This window comes from Trachemys scripta, chromosome 13, assembly GCF_013100865.1.
Source record: "Trachemys scripta elegans isolate TJP31775 chromosome 13, CAS_Tse_1.0, whole genome shotgun sequence".
Taxonomy (NCBI): Eukaryota; Metazoa; Chordata; order Testudines; family Emydidae; genus Trachemys; species Trachemys scripta.
In genome coordinates, this window is record NC_048310.1 from 25,696,346 (window position 1) to 25,717,362 (window position 21,017).

The 21,017-nt window shown below is 39.7% G+C and overlaps 1 protein-coding gene across 1 annotated transcript in view; it reads left to right on the forward strand.

Annotated features, from left to right (window-relative positions):
- The window catches only part of GPT2 (glutamic--pyruvic transaminase 2), a 42,998-nt gene that overhangs the window by 10,157 nt on the left and 11,824 nt on the right, over positions 1–21,017 (forward strand). The window contains exons 2-8 of the mRNA XM_034788647.1: positions 7,786–7,875; positions 9,831–9,939; positions 15,852–15,985; positions 17,497–17,740; positions 18,447–18,526; positions 19,470–19,606; positions 20,423–20,597. Of these exons, the coding sequence (XP_034644538.1) occupies positions 7,786–7,875; positions 9,831–9,939; positions 15,852–15,985; positions 17,497–17,740; positions 18,447–18,526; positions 19,470–19,606; positions 20,423–20,597 (969 nt within the window). The remainder of the gene's footprint in view (positions 1–7,785; positions 7,876–9,830; positions 9,940–15,851; positions 15,986–17,496; positions 17,741–18,446; positions 18,527–19,469; positions 19,607–20,422; positions 20,598–21,017) is intronic.

Genomic DNA, 21,017 nt, shown 5'->3' on the forward strand with positions numbered 1-21,017 from the left:
TTAAATACAAATAATCATCTTTTGCAACATACTCCTGTTGTTTGTAGTCTAGCCTCTGGCTCTTAGTACCACCAATTACCTCATCCTAGTCCAGGGGACATTAAGGCTCATCACTGCTATTTCAAGTCACAAGTCAGAATCCAGACTCCTCATTTTCCTTCCCCATCAATTACAGTTCTTGTCAGCTTGAATTATACATGCATAACACAAATTCAAAGCCATGCTCTGTGGTAAGCAGGTCAGGTTTTTTTGCTGCTTAGATCTGGTTTAATAACAGAAGATTAGAATGCTAATTCAGGCCTTGAAGTTCCTATGAGATAGGTGCCTGAGGGTGGTGCTTTTTAGGTCATTTTTTTAAAAGTACTTGGCCTCTGGGGTATCCAGCTCAGTTGTGGTGTTTTTTTGTCTTCTCGTCCCATTAATTATGTAACCTTCTCTTATTTGTGCAATCCACAACACAGACAGGCCTGCTTTATGTAAGGAATTAAAAAAAGAAACGTTTCTCTAATGTGGGCACAGCTAGAGAGCTGAGACCTGTGAGAGGAGAGAGGAAGAGATGGTGATGAAGGTGAAACAATGAGAGACGGACAAGAATGGGCAAAGACTGAAAATAAGAAGCATTTGCTGATCTGGTTTCTTAAAGGGATAGTGGGGATTTCAATGAAAGGAGGAGAGCTGCAGGGGTATAAGAGGCAAACTGAACCTATTCCAAAGGAGATGACACACAGACTGGGGAAAGGGAGTGTTAATGGAGATGATGGAACCTTTTGTTTCTAGGTTGCCAGTTGAAATCCAGCCCAAGAAGGTAGCAACTGAAAGTTATTGCCTATCATAACTTCAGTCCAGTTCCAGTCAAAACCCACCATCCCTGCAATTATCCCTCTTGTTGACAATCTCAGCAGAAGGGCTAAAGAGCGAGTCTTTCATCCCCAGATTTGAGGTGAAGCACTTGGACATTTGCACAACACCTTATTGTGTTCACTGGTTCTTAATCTCCCCGTGCACCCTCCTCTTCTACCCCTCCTGCAAAAGACTTCTTCAGTATACAGAGCTGTCAATACAGCATCTATTTCCAGACCTAGACTTGCACATTTCTGGCACTTCCTTCATTTAAAAAAAAAAAAAAAAGCGGGGGAGCGGGGGGAAGGGGAAGGACATATTGAAGTAGAAATGGAAAAGATTACAGTTGTGTTATTATGCATAAATTTATTCCTGTTTCCTACATTCCTCTGACAGGTTTCCACAGCTCTGTTAACTCCAGAGTGAGGAAAGGTGAGGGCATGTGTGACAGACAGGGTTCCAAGGAATGGATGCCTTTTGTTGGTTAACTAACTAGGGCTCTTTCTTTACTGCTAAAGAAAGGTAGGTTTTTACTGTGGGATAACTAATGTGCATTAGCCATCCAACTGTAAAATCCCAGTGGAGACAAGGCACTGTAGTTTTACCATGAAGTAAGTTAGGCAAGGTCAGTCATGGGCAAGGGAGGGTATAGTGTTGTCCTTGTCTAGCTACCGCACGGTAAAAACTACAGGTACCTTGTCTCTACTGGGATTTTACAGTGAGATAATTATTGTGCTTTTAAAAAACCCCAAACCAACTCCTCCATACACTTTTTGGCAGGGAAGTCATAGCCTAGATTTAAGGAGCAGGTAATATATTTACTTTTCTGCAATGCAGGCTCTAAGTGCTGTGAGGTTGGCTAGATCCCATTAAACGAATCCCTCCCTCCCTTTACAGTCTAACATGGGAGCCCTGCTGTACGTGCGGAAAGGCTAGTCTCTTGCATTTCGCTGAAGAATGAAGAGGTGGTTTCTGTATACCTCCTTTTTTTTTTTTTTTTAACCAAGGAATGCTGTAGCATTTATGGACGAAAAGTGACAAGCTGCATGACTTGTTTGTGTTGGTCATTTGTCTTCTTTGTCAAGATGTTTCTGTTCCAGTTTTGTTAATATATGGCTGGGGAACTGTTATGTGGTCCCTTTGAACTGTGTTTTACAGCTCAAAACAAGCATAATATAGTGTCTTACTCTAAGATAAAATTCCAACTCTTACACAGTGAACCAAATCCAGCCTTGTTGTAAGCAAGAGCAATTGCCATTACTGTCAATAAGAGTTTTGGCTACATTCTCTAGAGCTGATTTTGGCCATTTCTTTGTGCCTTTTTGTTTGTAATTTTAAACTTAAAAACAAATGAAAATGGCCGAAAGTGGACCTCCAGCTTATTTGAAGAAAGCAACATATTCCCAATCCATTATTTTATTAGTCAGAAATGATACTTGATTCTGAGGAACAGGAAAGGATGTAATTCCGGTCCAGTAAAACTATTGAACCCTAAAAATCAGATTTTGAATTATGAAGGATCTGTACTTTATTCCAAGCACTTCTCCTGTGTAAATCCAGAAGGCTTTGTCTTGACAAGCAAAAAGGGTGTGTCTTTTTAAATTGTGTTGGCTTAGAATTTTGAAAAACACATTCTTTGAGTCTATTAAGTCAGGGTAAGATGAGACCTTCAGCTGCATCTTGCCTCTCTACCTGCTCCATTTCAAAGGAAGCTTGAATGTTATTGTTTGCCTGTCTCTGAATGGCATCATCTGTTGTAACAGAAATCGACTAAGATCTTAGTCCCATGGCGACCATTGTTACCTTCACCACATCCAGTCTCTATGCTAATACCCACTGACTTCTCGGTAAAGAAATGTAACAGTAACGCAAGTCCTGTTCATAACACTTGATGCAGACAAAAGAAGACAGTTGCATTGCCTGGTCCTACAAACCAGTCACTTAAAGCTTTTTTTTCTATTCTTTTTTTTCCTTTTAAAGAGAGCTGTGATTACAAATTAGTGTTCAAGTGCTTTCCCTCTATTCTCATAATGGATTCAATTCCTCATAGGACAGGGGTTCTCAGAGTGGGGGTTGGGACCCCACGGGGTCATGAGGTTTTTACGTGGGGGGTCGTGAGCTGTCAGCCTCCACCACAAACCCAGCATTTATAATGGTGTTAAATATATTAAAAAGTGTTTTTAATTTATAAGGGGGGGGGTCGCACTTAGAGGCTTGCTATGTGAAAGGGGTCACCAGTACAAAAGTTTGAGAGCCACTGTCATAGGAGAAGTATGGCTAGAAAAAACAGCCAACTGTTTAGATTTCACAGATCAAAAATTTTAAATGCTAGTGTTTTTACTATTAACATTTACATCAGTTAACATCTAAAATCCCCAATCATGGCCACACTGTCCTAGTATCTGTGCAAACACATAATGTAGTACGACACATTTTCTAGCCATAGAGCTTGCAGTCTAACTAGACAAGACACAAACATTAATTAGGCAGACAGTGCATAAACAAACAATCAAAAGAACTAAACTTGATTACATTTATTTCCTGTCTTTTATTTTCCTCAAGTCATCCTGCTTCCCCTCCCTTCCCTCTCTCCTGTTCGGTTACCCCAGCCAATCTGCTTTACCACTGTTGACCTCAAATGCTCTCCTTTCATCCTGCCCACCTCACAGATGTAGTTTCAGGTCCAGTCTGGAGAGGAAGAAGGGGGTGGGAAATAAGTTACAGAATGGCCAGAAATGTATAAAGGTCTTGTTATGGAGGATCTCTAGGTAGATGGGGGCATTATGGTTTTCATTGCATCATCTGCTGACGTTTCCTGACTGGCTTCTCTTTCCCCATGGCCCGCCAGCAGGTTCTATAACTATTCTTTTACCTGAGATAGTGTTATGGGGCAGGTGTGTAAGACTTGTGTTGCTTTGGGGCAGGGTGAGTAATGCATGTGATTATGTGCAATTTAAGATTTTCATTACCTTACCACAAAACTGTGTTCTGATGTATTGCACTGCTTGTCTCTGGTCATTTGCAGTATTCCCCTGCAAACAAAGCTGCCATAGAATCAAAACTCTCTGAACCCAAAGGCTCAGTCCACAGTGGGGCTTTCAGCTGAGTTATAACACTGCTTTATGAGACCTGTTTAAAGCTGTCTGTGGCTGAGCTGGGTTCTGATTGTGACCTTATGCTTCACTGCTTACCCAGACAAAACTGTTAGAGTAAGGAGTGTGTGATTGGGCTCATGATTGACTGGCTAGTGTGGACAGGGACCAGATGGACGTGAAATTCATTTTAAAAGTGTATTGTAGCCTTGGTGTCTACCAAGGCCACCATTTAAACTTGATCTCACCATGGTTTAGCCCTGTCAACAGAAGCTAGATCAAACTTTATCTAAAACCCAGTTGGGCCATAATAGAATCTAGCCCAGGGGTCGGCAACGTTCGGCACGCGGCTCGCCAGGGTAAGCACCCTAACGGACTGGGCCAGTTTTATTTACCTGCTGACGCGGCAGGTTTGGCCGATCACGACCCCCATTCACCGCGGTTCACCGTCCTGGGCCAATGGGGCGGCGGGAAGCGGCACGGGCCGAGGGATGTGCTGGCCGCGGCTTCCCTCCGCCCCCATTGGCCCGGGACGGTGAACCGCGGTGAATGGGGGTCGTGATCGGCCAAACCTGCCGCGTCAGCAGGTAAATAAACTGGCCTGGCCCGCTAGGATGCTTACCCTGGCGAGCCGCGTGCCGAACGTTGCCGACCCCTGATCTAACAACTATTGCTAAATTCTGTTTGTTTCATAGTGCAGGAAAGATTCTCTTTAACTTGTAGGCATTGTTGGCAGCATGCTTCTTTAAACTTGGGTCAATACCTGTGTAGACAGGGCCTAAAAATACTTGTAAAATATTTCTAAATTCTTCCTAAACTGGTATGTAATGACTTTGAACGTGCTTAAAGAATTTTTTTCCCCTAGAGTTTGTTACTCATTATGCAAGTGTAACGCTATGGGGGTTCACCCAAACCAGTAAGAGGTTGTGTCACCTTCTGCCGTGTGACCCCGGGTGCTTGTGTGCTTGCTGCATTGGCTCAGAGCCCTGATACAATGCTCAGAGCACAATGGCCTCACCCTGGCTTCCACCAGCCTGATTATTCCTAAGGTTGAGACCAACAGTCCTGAGTCTCCCCAAAACCATCTCTCCTGCAGTGTCCAGTCTCTCTTACTGGACCCTCATAGAAGTTAAGTTTATTGCCTCCACAGAGACTGATCACACAGCCTGTTAATTTAGCTGAGGACTTTGCCCTTCAATTTGATACACAGAACTGAGATAGTTTTGTAATAAAATAAGAATATGTTTATTAACAAAGAACAGATATGTATGTGATAAGCAGGGATCCTAGTTTTCCGTGGTAAAACTCCCCCCAAATTCTCCACTAAAAAAACCATAAAAATCTGTGTTTTTCTGCGATTAAAATAAAATGCTGAACTTTAGTTTCCCTAGTCACAATATATAGAGGTATCAGTAGAATAAAATGTTTTATTGTTTATATTTAAAAATTTTAAGCAAGTTAGAAGCCTACCATCAATATGAAATTTGTCCTTGCCAAACTCAGTGACATGGTCTTATGGGGTGATTTTTTTAAAAAACATTTTTAGCATCTTTTCATAACTTTAATTACTCACATCTGGAGGCTGAAGTGATAAATGAGTTGCATGAAAACACAAATCCCTATATGCCATTGAATAACCTCTGTACGCCGGAAGCAGTTTATTGGAGTATGTCTAGCTATGTAAATTTAAAGCGCAATCAAAAATCAACCACAAGAGGGAGAGGTTATGCACATTGTATAAGTGACACTGGAACTTTCAGTAAAATTTAGTTAATGTATGTTTTTATTTTTTCACAAAATATAAAAACTAAAGATTCTCTATAAAAACACAAATCCCTTGTTTTTCCGTTGCAAATGGATTTCTAGGATCCCTGGTGATAAGTAAGAATAAAAGACACGGATATGGTTAAAAGTAAAACAAAATAAAACATGCTTTTTAGTGACTAAAACTTAACTTCAGCATGTTGCAATCTTTTGTCTAAACAGGTTTTTCAGTTCCAGCTACTCTTGGTTTTGAGGCCAAGAGGATCCACTTTTCATTAGCTCAATGGGCACCACTTCCCTTTTGTCCCCTAGACCAGTGGTTCCCAAACTGGGGTTCAGGAGCCCCTGGGGGTTCACAAAATGTTACAGGGGGTTCTCGGGGGGGAAATTCCCTAATGGCGGACAGAGCTGTCCCTAGGAACCCTGGGCAGCAGGGGGCCAGCAGCACGGAGCCCCTGGACTTCCAAGAGCTAAACAGATCAAAGCAAGCAGATCTATCACACTGAGATTTAAACTTCAAGACTTCTTATAAGACATGGAAAGGGAGGGATATTTTTTGTTGTTTTTAAAATTAAATAGGCAGCTAGTATTGTTTTTAAAATTTTTATGAAGAACAAGTTTAAGCTTTGTTGTAACGTGCGTTGTTTGCCTGCACTGCTCAAGATCTGAATGCTTGTGTAGGAGGAACTCTTTGAGTTGGCTTCTTAAATACCTTCATGCTGTTTCACATCTGATACTCCTTGATGAAACATAGGAGCCTTGTCTTATAACAGGCTTATTCAAAGTGATACAAGCTACGAAAGTGAGATCTTGAAAGAGTGTTGCCGTTTTCATAATGTAATAAAAATACTGTAATGATTAATAATAATAAACAGTATGTCATAAGCATGTCATAAAAACAAATTTTACATTTCTAAGATCATTGCTTTTATAATTTATACTCAGGTAAAGGAGAAAATCCCTGGAAATATTCATTTTTAGGAGAGGGTTCGGGAGACTTGACATTTTAGTGAAAAGGGTTCACAGGTTGTTGAAGTTTGGGAACCACTGCCCTAGACGATAGATGCTAACATGGCTCTTTGCGTTTGTTTATAATTCCCAAAATCTACTGTCTCCATTTCAAGAGCCAGGAAGTTTCCTAGGGGTGCAGGCTCAATCTTCCATCGTGATTATTAAAATGGGTTTTCTTGCTCATTTAGCTCTATGACTTTGTTTTCCTTCTATGCAGATATATCTTTCATTGTCTTCTGAGGTATTACCTGGCTCAATTTACATTATAGACACAGGAAAAGAGGCAAAATAACTTTCTTTTGTCTAGGACAGGCTGGGTTTATGCATTGCTTGCAGAGTATCTTTTAACAAATTTTCAGCACATGTTTATAATTCTTTATACATTACCTGTGCATACATTACGCAATAATACTAATGACCTGCATGTTACTGGTTTGCATATGATACCTTATGTAACACCTTTTATGACAATAAGGTGTTGGTTCAATGCATGTGTCCAGCCTAATGGGAGTTATGTGCCCTCTGCCAGCTGGTTTTGAAGGACTCCTAGGGTCATAGCAGGTTAGGGACATCTTTCCTTAACTAAGCACAACCACTGTTCTAGCTTAATAATAATAATAATAATAATAATTCCTTATTTTATTATTAGCGGGGAAAGAGGGAACATTTTTCCAAGGACCTCAAAGTCCACCTTTTTTCTTTGAGTCTGTGCCCAGAACTACACACATACATACATTCAAATCCATCTTTTGTATTGCAAATGTGGGGGTAAAACTAGAGGCCATGCTTTGAAAATGTGGCCTGTTTTTCCTTTGTAAAGTGCTGTGAGATCTGTTGATGAAAAATGCAGTGAAAAAGTTAGATATTACTAATTATTGTTATTGCATTATAATACATAAAAAATAAATAAGTTATACCAATATAAGCACCTTTGTAGCAGTATAACTCTGTCAACACTCTGGGGTTGTACTGCTTTAATTATAGCTGTTTTTAAACTGATGCAGTTAGGTGGTAAAATAAACAGTGCATAGAAAAACTTGGTGTACTTTAAAACTAACAGTGCATTGTCTCACTTCAGGGAATCAAAAAGCCTTTTACTGAGGTCATTAAGGCCAACATTGGTGATGCACATGCAATGGGACAGCAGCCCATCACTTTCCTTCGTCAGGTAATAATTTTATAAGATAATATTGTTTCTAATTTTGTTTCCTCTATAGAATATCACAAAATTTCAGACATGGTTTGCTAGCTCATGAAATTTGTTGTAGCTAAACACCTGATTCCCCCAATAGGACTAACACAAAACTACTCAATTGTTTTTTCACTATGTTACCAGTTGTGCTTTATAGCCTATATATGTGTCATGCTTCGTTATTTGTTTGCTTGTGTGAATGGACGTTACTTCCATGCATACATGGGATGTGATACATGGAGCTACCAGTTCAGCTTTTCCAGTAGTGCCTCTACCATCAAAACTCCAAGAGTTTGCCTTCTAGTAGTCCCCACTGTGGCCCTCTTTTGCATGTGTCCCTCTACAGTATTCTCCCCCTTTTATGCCCCTGAAATGTCCACCTCCTGGCATGCCCTCTCCTGACCCTTTGCTCACATCCTCTGCCAGAAAACCAGTTATTGGTAATATAGGCAAGGAAAACAATTGACTGTTTTTAATCCAACAGTGTCCTTTTAGGGCCTGGCTTTTCAAAGGTGTGTACAAACAGTTATACACACCCAATTGCATGTGCCTGATTTGTGTGTTCAAATACCACTTTTGAGCCTGCGGACCAAGTAGTTGCATATGCACGTAGGGAGTTAAATGCATAGCAGACCTCTGTTTACAAGTAGTTAATCTGAGTGTGCACAAGAGATATTTGCATGCGTAAATTGGGTTGTATGCATCTTTTAAGGACCTTAATATCTTAACATCTCTGGGCTAGTTTTGAAGAATGTGTTTAGCATCCAGGCATGAGTTCTATTGTAGAAACTATACCAAGGCAAGAACAACTAAAGACTTGTAGCTACAAGTACGTTGTCAATTAACATTTTATGCATTTACGCATGTAAAATCCTCAAATTGCATTTAATTTATTAATATTATGGCATCACTCAAAGGTTCCAATCAGGATTGGGGCCACATTGTACTACACGTTGTACAAACACAGATGATAAAAACAGTGCAGCTCACCATTTTCTAAATATATATAATTTTTTAAGTCATTTAGCAAACTCCATTATCTTTCATAAAGATAATAAATTACCACAACTCATTATAACAAATTAATTCTGATCAACTAAAACATCAAATAACTTAGCTCTGAATTCAGGGATCCCTTCTCCCTGTGATATACATACATGCATTCATTCTGCTACCATCGCTGACCAGCAAGGATACTATGGCCCATCCATGTCATCCTGGAGAATGCATGGAAAACAAGGCAGAGATTGAGACAAGTTAAAACTGCACTCATTAGGGACCTCTTGATTTCCCTCACTGTGTCTTAAATTTCTTCATCATAGTTTATTTTCTTTAGAGCATGGCTCCACTTCTACCCTCTGCTCTCCTTTCATTTCTTATTTAAATACCTTTAGCAATTCAAATAGTAAAATAAAAACTGCAAAGGTTATTTCAGAGAAGTATGACTAGGGCTGGGACTCGGGAGGCTGGCGTTCATTTCCCACTTCTTCCACAGACTTCTTGAGTGACCTTGGGTAAATCATCTTATCCTCATCTGTAAAATGGTGCTAGAAATAACTATTTCTTTAGCCCTTTTTCTATTGAGATTGTACATTTTTCAGGGCAGGAATGATCTCTTACTATATGGTTGTACAATGCTGAGCCCAGTGGGGCCCCAATCTCAATCAACTGTAATACAAATAAGAAAAAGGCATTCGCTGCTCTCAGCGTTATTAATTAGGTTCCAAACTCTGATGACAAATATTTACATTTTTTATGTTTTTTGGGAGGGAGAGGAGGAATATTTTTTTAAATAGTTTGAGACCTATTCTATTGATATCCTTCATCTCAAAGGAGCTAACTTTCATGTTAACAGCTTAAAAATAATCATCCATTGGCATTGAGCAACCGATAGCAATAGTCAATTTACAAAGTTTTTCTTGGTACTGTAGGTGGTTGCACTTTGTACATACCCAAACCTGTTGGACAGCCCAAGCTTCCCAGAAGACTCTAAGAAGAGAGCCAGACGGATCTTGCAGGGGTGTGGAGGGAATAGCTTAGGTAAGATTTTTATCTAACGTCAATTGTTTTTAATTATAGGTCTGATATTTTCTGTTTTAATATATTAAGCTTGTGTAGTGATGGGCCTTTTAGAAAGGATGTAATTAGATGAACTTGGGTGGGGAGGAAGTGGTCCCTGGAATTGTGAACACAGAGTGTTTACAAGACTCTCTACTAACAAGATGGGGTTGACGCAGAAGATGGTAGGCAACCACGGGTGCATGCTGTTGAGAGGTCAAGCAGTAAGCAGACTTCTCAGCAAGATGCTTATTATATACACATTTCTGGATAGTCCATTATCATAGAATATGGGCACTCAGAAAAAGACCCATATTCTGTTTATTTGTCTAAGGCAGAGATTCCCAAACTGGACTGCGGCCACAAGGTGGGCCACCAGTGCAACTGCATTCTCCAGTCAAATTGTTTGGTTTCAAAGATCCTGAAGCATTTCTTTAAGAAATGAAAGAAAATGCTTTGAGTGCATATTGCTAGGGATTTCTATCATTATGATTGTTTACATTAAAATGAAAAGGAAACGTACATTATTTATTTACAATGTGATTGTTTATATGTATGTAATAATTAAAATTAATAATTTTCCTCAAGAGCTGTTAATAGTATGGTGCAGTGCTTATTGGAAAAAAGTTTGGGAGCCCCTAGTCTAAGGTATATAAATTGCACATACACCTGATTGTAAAATGTATTCTACCATTGTCCTTGTAGTCATTCTTGTGACAGCTGAAATCAACCATGTTTACAAGACAAAGTGCCCTAAAAGAACATGTTGGGGCTCCAAAACAATTGTCTTGAGCCTCGTGTCCCTCCCAACGGCCCATGTGCGTATATACAATATAGAAATAAATAAAAACAACTTGGGCTGTCGATTAATCGCAGTTAACTCCCACAATTAACTCAAAAAAATTAATCGCACTGTTAAACAATAGAATGCCAATTGAAATTTATTAAATATTTTTGGGTGTTTTTCTACATTTTCAAATATATTGATTTTCTATTACAACACAGAATACAAAATGTATAGTGCTCACTTTATATTATTATTTTTTATTACAAATATTTGTACAGTAAAAATGATAAACAAAAGAAATAGTATTTTTCAATTCACCTCATACAAGTATTGTTGTACAATCTCTGTCGTGAAAGTGTAACTTATAAATGTAGAATTTTTTGGTTACATAACTCCACTCAAAAACAAAACAATATAAAACTTTAGCACCTACAAATCCACTCAGTCCTACTTCAGCCAATCGCTGAGACAAACGTTTACAGGAGATACTGCTGCCTGCTTCTTATTTACAATGTCACCTGAAAGTGAGAACAGGCGTTCGCATGGCACTTTTGTAGCCAGCGTTGCAAAGTATTTACATGCCAAATATGCTAAACTGTCGTATGCCCCTTCATGCTTCGGCCAACATTCCAGAGGACATGGTTCCATGCTGATGATGCTCGTTTTAAAAAAAAAAAAGTATTAATTAAATTTGCGACTGAATTCCTTGGGGGAGAATTGTATGTCTCCTGTTCTGTTTTACCTGCATTCTGCCATATATTTCATGTTATAGCAGTCTCGGATGATGACCCAGCAGCACATGTTCGTTTTAAGAACACTTTCACAGTAGATTTGACAAAATGCAAAGGTACCAGTGAGAGATTTCTAAAAATAGCTACAGCACTCGACCCAAGGTTTAAGAATCTGAAGTGCCGTCCAAAATCTCAGAGGGACGACATGTGGAGCACGCTTTCAGAAGTCTTAAAAGAGCAACACTCTGATGCAGAAACTACAGAACCCGAATCACCAAAAAAGAAAATCAACTTTCTGCTAGTGGCATCTGACTCAGATGATAAAAATGAACATGCATCGGTCTTCTCTGCTTTGGATCGTTATCAAGCAGAACCCATCATCAGCATGGACGCATGTCCTCTGGAATGATGGTTGAAGCATGAAGGGACATATGTTTAGCGCATCTGAAATGTAAATATCTTGCCACGCCAGCTACCACTGTGCCATGTGAACGCCTGTTCTTACTTTCAGGTGCCATTGTAAACAAGAAGCAGAAAGCATTATCTCCTGCAAATTGTAACCAAACTTGTTTGTCTGAGCGATTGGCTGAAGTAGGACTGAGTGGATTGGTAGGCTCTAAAGTTTGACATTGTATTATTTTTGAATGTAGTTATTTTTTGTACATAATTCTACATTTGTACAGTTCAACTTTCATGATAAAGAGATTGCACTACAGTACTTGTTTTAGGTACATTGAAAAATACTATTTCTTTTTTTTTTTACAGTGCAAATATTTGTAATAAAAAAGAAAATGAGCCCGGTACACTTTGTATTCTGTGTTGTAATTTATATCAATATGTTTGAAAACGTAGAAAACACCCAAAAATATTTAAATAAATAGTATTCTATTATTCTTTAACAGTGCAATTAATCACTCAATTAATCACGATTAATCTTTTTAATCACTTGACAGCCCTAAAAACAACCTTTACCTACTCTTAGGGCCAGTTCATTTTTGGCCATCCAGCAGCTCAGCCCGCTGCTTGTATCTGGGAAGTCGTGTTCGAGTTACTATTCTAAATCTAGTGCTCTAGCCAGGGGGTATTGCACAGAACCTGAAGAATCTGACAGACCTGATAAACTCCTTTACGGTATGAAAAGAGACTAAGGGTGACATTTCAAAGTACATATTAGAGTAACTGATGTGTATCTTAAAATTTGTGATTGCAGTGCCTCGTTGCTATTGTAGTAGGTGCTATAAAATAATAAAATAAACAGAATATAATTAGTGGTTTGGTTAGCAGTCAGGCACATTCAAAGAATGTCAAACAGTTCATCCAGTGTCAGTTCAGTTTTCATTTTTGTCTTTTTGTTTACGTGTAGTTCATACTTTCATCTTTTTTTGTGTTGGTTTTTATGTGGTCTTCTGAACTCCTCTCCTAGTTCAATTTAGCAGATATTTTGCTTACTGTTTTTATGTTTTATGGAATTTGTTATAATCCTGTTTACTAAACCAGGGACTCCCACCTGGTCTGTTGAGCACTTCCTGGTGGTTCCTGGAGAAGAGTTTGCACACATGGTGCTGGCTCTCCTCTCTTCCAGCTGCTACATTGCATTAAAAAATAAAAATACTTGTTCTTTCCTATTCAGGGTCTCTTGTGATCTCTGTTAAACAGTGAGCCATGCTATGAAAAATAATATGAATCTGTCCGTGGATTAAACTGATCTTTTTGTACAACATGCCTATGCCTAAACTACAAGCTCGGGAAATGTTTTGTTCTGTGGCTCATAGGTGGTTATAGCCGTGATTTCCAGAGACCTCTGTGATTTCAGTCTGCGGTGGTCGGGAGCTGCAGGGTCCCCCACTGCCCATGGGGGCAGGGAGGAGGTGGCGGGGGCACCCCACAGCTCCCAGCTGCTGCGAGTGGCGGGGGGAACCCAGCAGCTCCTGGCCACCGTGGGCTGCAGGGGAACCCCCAAGCTCTGGGCTACTGTGGGTACCCGGAGCTGTGGGCAGCAGGGGTACCCCGCAGCTCCTGGCTGCTGCAGGCAGTAGGGGTACCCCACAGCTCCTGGCCACCACAGGCGGCAGGAGGGACCCTGGGAGCTGCGGGCGGCAGGGGTACCCCACAGCTCCCAACTGCTGTAGGTGGTGGGGCCCCCGCAGCTCCCAGCCGTGGGCAGTGAGGACCTTGGGGCTCCAACACCCAACCCACAGAGGGAGCCCCCGGAGCTCCCAGCCTTTGCGCAGCTGCCCTGCTGCAGGCGGTGTGGAGACCTGTAGATCCCCATTATGTCACAGATATTTTTAATAAAAGTCACAGACAGATCACAGTTTCCATGAATTTTTCTTTATTGCCTGTGACCTGTCCATGAGGTTTACCAAAAATATCCATGACAAGTTCTTGGCCAAAATCACATCAGTGGTAACACCAGGATTAGAATTCATTGTCTCCTGATATCAGTCCCATGTTAGGTCTATTAGCCTGTGCAACCTGAATGTGAAATTCTTTGTGTTTCACAGAGTATGGATGATCTTTGAAACATTTATAGACTCTGTGCAGGAATCTTTTCCCAGAATAAGTGTATTTCAAAGTATTTGCACCTGGTCAGTGCAAGCAGGGTTCTGAATGCTTTCTTGCTTTCAGCAATCTTAATCTTCAGACAAAATGATCATTTTGAACATTAACATTTTAAAATATATAAATGACTAAGCGTGCAAAACTTACACAAATGTCAATGGATAAACAGACATTCTGTTCATTAGTGACTGGAATGTGATTCTGTAATATTGTGTGCGTTGAAGAGTAACTGCCCATCTGATTAACTATAACAATAAATATTTAAAAACTGCAGCGCAGATAGAAAAAGTCTGATATTCATTTGTAGGTTTTCAGAATAGTGCGTCAGTCACCAATCTCAGTTAGCTGATTAGCCCACGTAAATACTTGTCTAAAATGAGGTTTTTAAATTTTTCTGATTGGGAGCTGCTCCTGCCATAGTGCTGAGGGTTCAACATTTTCCTTTTTTGCTGCTTCTTCCTCTTATTTTTTGTAAACATGGCCCTTCCACACATACCTTTATGGTCTGAGGAACTGTGCTCAAATTACAGCTACAGTAAAACTGGCTTCTTGAACAGGTTTGGCAGTCCAACATGGAAGTGGCCAAACTGTATTTCAAAATCAGCTTTGTCTGGGCCAGCCATTCTAGCTAACACTTTCCATTGTTGCTACCATTGAGGGGAAACTTTAGGGCTGCTGGTATTTTAACAGCTGTTGACTTACCCTGCTCAGAGCAGGTGTAAATGACATGGTAGTTAAAAATGTTGTTTGCAGTGTTGTGGGTGAAACCAGATAATCACTACACTCTTGAATGAACTTTCACAGAAAAATGATTAAAAAAAAAACAAAAACCCACCATATTACTCCTAGGGGAAGCTTTTCACAAAATGGTCATTCCATATGTGACCTCTCAGTCCTCATCCTCAAAGGAAACTGCACCACACCTTTAGGTGAGCCCAGTCCAATTACCCCACTCCATCCAGCAATCTACTTAAAGCCAAGGAGGTCTTGCAGCTTCATAGCATTGTGCTAAATTAGCTGTGCACTTACCACTTCAGCCTCCATCAGCCTTTGGGCCTTATACCTTGAATTCATCTTTCAGTCTGCTGCAGGTTTATTTTTTGCACATACTTAGCAATGTTGTATTTAGGACCCAATAAACTGCCTTTTTTTAAGACAGTTACAGCTGTGATTATAAACTTCATCAGAAGCCTGTGTACCATAACCTTACACAGTACTTTTGTAGCCTAGCTCCTTCCCCTACAGATAATTGAAAAGTGATTTAGATTGGAAGGCAGGATGGTTCTGTGTTGTCAGAATCTGAAATTTTAATCTGAAATTAAAAGTCTTAGAAGTTTCAGCATGTTTTAAAAAATGTTTATTTTATTATTCCATTCACCCAGGTTCCTTCTATTCCTTCCTCTTGTTATTTAAAGAGCAGGTCATTTTAAAAATTAAATTGGTTGACCTTTTAGGTGACTTTCAATAAAATGGCTGGGCAATTGTCAGAGGAAAGACTTGGGTTTCTGTCCATATGGCAAGGCAAATGTTAGATAATTCGTATTGGCAAGCCAATATCTTCATATTTATTTAGTCTTTTAGAGATGTTTATTTCAGGTTTACAGCCATGACTGTGTTCCTCTTGCAGCACTGTGAACATATCACCTCATTTTCTACTTCAGAAAACCGCTGTACTGGGGAAATAATAAAGATCTCGTACAGCCAAATTACCTCATATACCACTAACTTTGGAATGTTACGGCCCAAACATGGGCATTTAAGGTTTGTAGATTGTGTACATTTGAATATCTGCTCATGTTCTCCATTTCTTACAGGGTCTTACAGTGCCAGTCAAGGTGTAAATTGCATCCGTGAAGATGTTGCAGCATACATTGAAAGACGAGATGGAGGAGTTCCTGCAGATCCAGATAACATATACCTTACCACAGGGGCTAGTGATGGAATTGCTGTAGGTGTTAAAAGTTTGTGTGTACATGTATATATTCTGTGCATAAACAGTATGTACATTAGACATATCCCTTAAGAAATATAGCCTATAGAGCATGATTCTCATCTTCTTTGCACAATTGTATGTCTGATCTCTCACATACATCACGCCAGTGATTCTGAACTGATTTACATTGAAGTCAGTTATGTTATGTGTGAGCAAAAGAGAGGAGTTCTGAAACAGGCCCATGGATACTAAAATCTTCATATGGCTGTCTAAAGCTTTTTAAGTGCCTAAATATTTATTTAGGAGACTAGCATTAGCCATCTTGGCTAGAAGATTTTGCTGTACATGACTAAGGGCTTCGCTATACTTGAAATGCGTTGCTGTAGTGCTCCAGTGAAACCACTACTTCTGCTGATGGGAGGGGTTACCTGTCGGTGTACATAACTCACCTCCACGAAAGACAGTAGCTAGTAGCTGTATACACTGGGTGCTAGGTCAGCTTAGCTCTGCCACTCAGGGGTTTGGATTTTGCACACTCCTGAGCAATGTAGTTAAGCCAACTTAATTTTCCAGTGTAGACCAGGCCTAAAATGTGTAGACACTAAAGCTTAGAAGAGGATGTTGTTCACTGGAGAAACCAGACCCCACAGACTGAGAATTCTTGGAGAGCTGTAAGGAAACTATGTGTTACGTAGATTCAGTGGAACCCGCATTAAGGGCCACCTTCAATAGCCAGCCTTCCTACATTAAGCAACTCACTTTAAAGTATTCTCAAAGTTTCCAAGGCAGTTTTTGTTTGTTCTTTAGCTGAAGACCATCTCTACTAGGTAACTAGTATATGTTGATCCTTTGCATGGTTGCTGAAGATAGATTTGCTTTGCTGTAGTGCATATTTTTATTTTTGTAGCTAGTTTGCAAAACTTTTAAATGACATCTTGTGGCACAACTTGGTATTACTGTACTCTGATTTACAGCAGCTTCATTGATTCATCCAGTGTAATGGGTTTCCCAGACTTTGCAATTTCAAGGGCTCTATTGGACGTGTGACAGGAGTGTGAGCATCACGTTTTTCCATAAAACTTTATCAGATATAAATGCATATAATCATATTTGATTATACTGGTACTACCTTTGTTGCTTGTTTGAATTTGCCAGTGATAAGCCTTCAACTTCAGCTGGCAGTTACAGCAAGAGGGCAGTTGTTGGTTGTATTTAAAGGACTCTGTGTTGTATTCGGCTATTGTTATGTGCTACATAATTTTTGTTACAAAACACCTTAGCCTTCTCTATCTAACAGTTGGTGTGAAATGTTATTTGACTTAAAAGATAAATGTCCTTCAGTATTCAGAACTAGCAGTGTCACTGTCATGAAGGCTGGTGACTTTGTGCCTCTGTAACTGAAATTTGCCTAAGGCTTTGGGTCTCATAGAGTGGGAGAAAGTCACACAGCAAGTTGTTCCAGAATATACTGTGAATTGCACTGTCATCTATTCGTTTTTTTTCTTTAAATTCCTAAACTTTTCCAGACTATTCTAAAGATCCTGGTCTCAGGAGGAGGGAAATCCCGAACTGGAGTGATGATCCCAATCCCACAATACCCCTTGTATTCAGCAGCCATATCTGAACTAGATGCCATCCAGGTGAACTATTACCTGGATGAAGAGAATTGCTGGGCACTAGATGTGAATGAACTTCGTCGTTCCTTGAATGAAGCCAAAGCATATTGTAATCCAAAGGTCCTCTGCATCATCAACCCAGGAAATCCCACTGGTTTGTAATGGTTTCATTTAAATGTTTCACAGTTTATTTTGTTCACCCCTTTTTTTTCTTTTTGCTGTATATACTTAGAACTTGCTTGTGACTTATCATTGCACATGTATAGCTGGACTCTAATGATAAAATCAGAGATTCCTACCATATAACCAATTTGTCACCCTGAAACTTAGGCATGTTTTAATTTACTGAGATAATTTACCAGCTAAGCAATCAAGCCTGGGTTCAAAGAACATATAAACCCGGGTTTAAGTGTTTTGTGTGTGCATGCCAAAGAGGTTTGGGCTTACCTCATGTAAGAGCATGTGTAAACTGCAATGAAGAACATATGCAATGAAGAACATATCCAAAGACGACTAGTCTTATCCTCAGCTGACTTGTTGACAAGGGTCTAAAAATTAATGTCTCACAAATTCACTGTCTCCTATAATTTAGACAATACATCTCAAGCAGTTGTGATTGGAGACTCCCAACCCACCACCCCAGACATACGCTATATATACTCTATACAATATAAGTGATTGTAATGAGTTTTATGTCCCAACTTCCATACCTTAAAAAAATAAAATAAAAATAAAAAAGCTAAGAGGGACAACTTATTGAAGAGGTAGCAGCCTTCCTGGTTCTAGACTAAAAGACTGTGTGCATGTTCTCTACTAATTAACCTGACTTGCAACTTTTCTTCTCTCACTTTAAATTATAGGTCAGGTTCAAAGTAGAAAGTGCATTGAAGATGTTATACATTTTGCTTGGGAGGAGCAACTATTTCTTCTGGCTGATGAGGTAATAGAGCAGGGGTAGGCAACCTATGGCACACGTGCCGAAGGCGGCACACGAGCTGATTTTCAGTGGCATTCACGCTGCCCGGGTCCTGGCCATTGGTCTGGGGGGCTCTGCATTTTAATTTAATTTTAAATGAAGCTTCTTAAACATTTTAAAATCCTTATTTACTTTACAAACAACAATAGTTTGTTTATATATTATAGACTTATAGAAAGAGACCTTCTAAAAATGTTACAATGTATTACTGGCACGCGAAACCTTAAATTAGAGGGAATAAATGAAGACTCGGCACAGCACTTCTGAAAGGTTGCTGACCGCTGTAATAGAGCATTAAGACTACATACCTTTCTGTGGTAGACACACCTGCAGGGCAGCAGAAGCACTAGGTGCTCGGTTCTCGTCCTTTGTGCCCAATAAGTGTGATTGTTGATTTCTAATATGGAGCATGCTAAAAGTTGTGAACAAAAAAGCCAGCTTCTCAGTCCTGAAGAGTTAATTTGAAAAATTGGTGTGCTGGACTTGACCTAGGTGAAAATGGAGTGGGTCCAATAAGGATGTAACTCTAGAAAGAAACTGGAACAACATCCTAGTCTTGACCTGCAAAAAATAGGGTGACATTAGCCATTGGTTTAGATAATTAAAAGGAGGTAAACTGGAGCAGGGGTGGGGTGGGGCTTGGGAATTGAGTACACAGATGAAAAACATAAAAGTTTAGAAATAATATACAAAATCAAAGTTCAATACTCTTCTTGCAAGGGCTACTCAATTAAGTATAGCATAAGCTATACATTTATTATGCTTGAAGTAACTGTAACTTCTCCCTTGTAAATGCTTTCAAGCATTAGTACATCCCAAACTTTCTTCAGCAACTTACATTCTGTGTAATATGCCGTCATTTATTCACATTTGGGCAGAGTGCATAATGTTTCCTCTGATTGTGTAGGTTTATCAAGATAACATTTACTCAGAAGAATGTCAGTTTCATTCCTTCAAAAAGGTTCTGTATGAGATGGGACCAGAGTACTACACCAATGTAGAGCTAGCATCCTTCCATTCCACCTCCAAGGGATACATGGGCGAGTATGTCCATCTTCATTTCTTTATTGTATAACCTCTTGCACAGTATTTAGTAGAATAGCTTCCTCTTACCTCTTGTCAAGCAGGATGATTTTTTCACATAGTGAGCTGAGTGTCATCTTGTATCTTCTGTTACTGTTACCTAACAACTAGTAAACAAGGAAAATGCATGAGTTTATATATGGAACATTGTATAACTTATGGGCTAGCTCAGTGGTTTTGCAAACTTTTTATTTAATGGAGTAGTTTTTAAAAAAGAGAGCACCTGTCACAGACCTGCCTCCCATCCCAACACCCCAGTCCTACATTACTAGGTTCCTAAAATAGTTGTGAGTGCAGCCTACTGGGGATGGCACAATGGACCTCTGGACTACTGACTAGTTCAAGAGTCACTGGATCAGCCTCATTTTGTAGAGGGGTGGATGTGTGTGTGTTTGTTTCTTTTTGGGGGGATCAGGGGAGGGAAATGCCAGCTTCCTGATCAAATGGATTCTGCTTCTGCTATACACTTCTACTCTGAGGAATAAACATCCATGTTAATAGCTAGACTAAGCTCATATTGAAGCTGCATATGTTAATGTCTAAATGTCACACCCAGTATTTTCTTTTATGGTAATTAGCTACCATTATACCTTACCCAATATGAAAGAAGATGTTTAAAAATGTAGGTTACATGTATTGATGCTAAGCAAGATACTCATGATTAATATAAAGTTCAGCTGGATGCTCCCTCTTTTTCCTGTCTTGGGGTTGTTTTCAGTAATTAACATTCCAGATTATATTCATTTTTTCCTCTCTCTCTATCTACTGTATTCTCAGGTGCGGTTACCGAGGGGGTTATATGGAGGTCATTAACTTGCATCCAGAGATAAAAGGACAGCTTGTTAAACTTCTCTCTGTTCGCCTCTGTCCTCCAGTCTCTGGACAGGCAGCTATGGATATAGTAGTGAATCCTCCAGTACCTGGGGAAGAATCTTATGCACAGTTCATTAAGGTCAGCTCTAATATTGTTTGTGTATTTCTTAACCTTATCCCATATATCACCAGGGTGTGATGAGAATATACAGAAAGATCCCATCTCAGCCTTCCTTATGGTAGCCCTGTAATAACACTGGCCAACAGGACTACAGAGTAATTTCAAATTCTCTTTGTACTAGTAGCTTCAACATCTTGGTGGAGCCACAGCACTTCCATCACATGTTTGTGGCTTTTCATTGAGTTCATCTGCTTTTAAATATAATTTCTTTCCCTGGTGGCTTCCATGGTAAATGAGGGCAGCTACTCAACAAAGCTGGCTTCTGTGAAAAACTGCACAGGAAAAATGAAGCTACTAAATGAGGGTGACTTTTTGTAAGTGAAATATATTGTACCCTTATATATTGATTGCTTATTTGAACAAAGAATAGTATCTTCT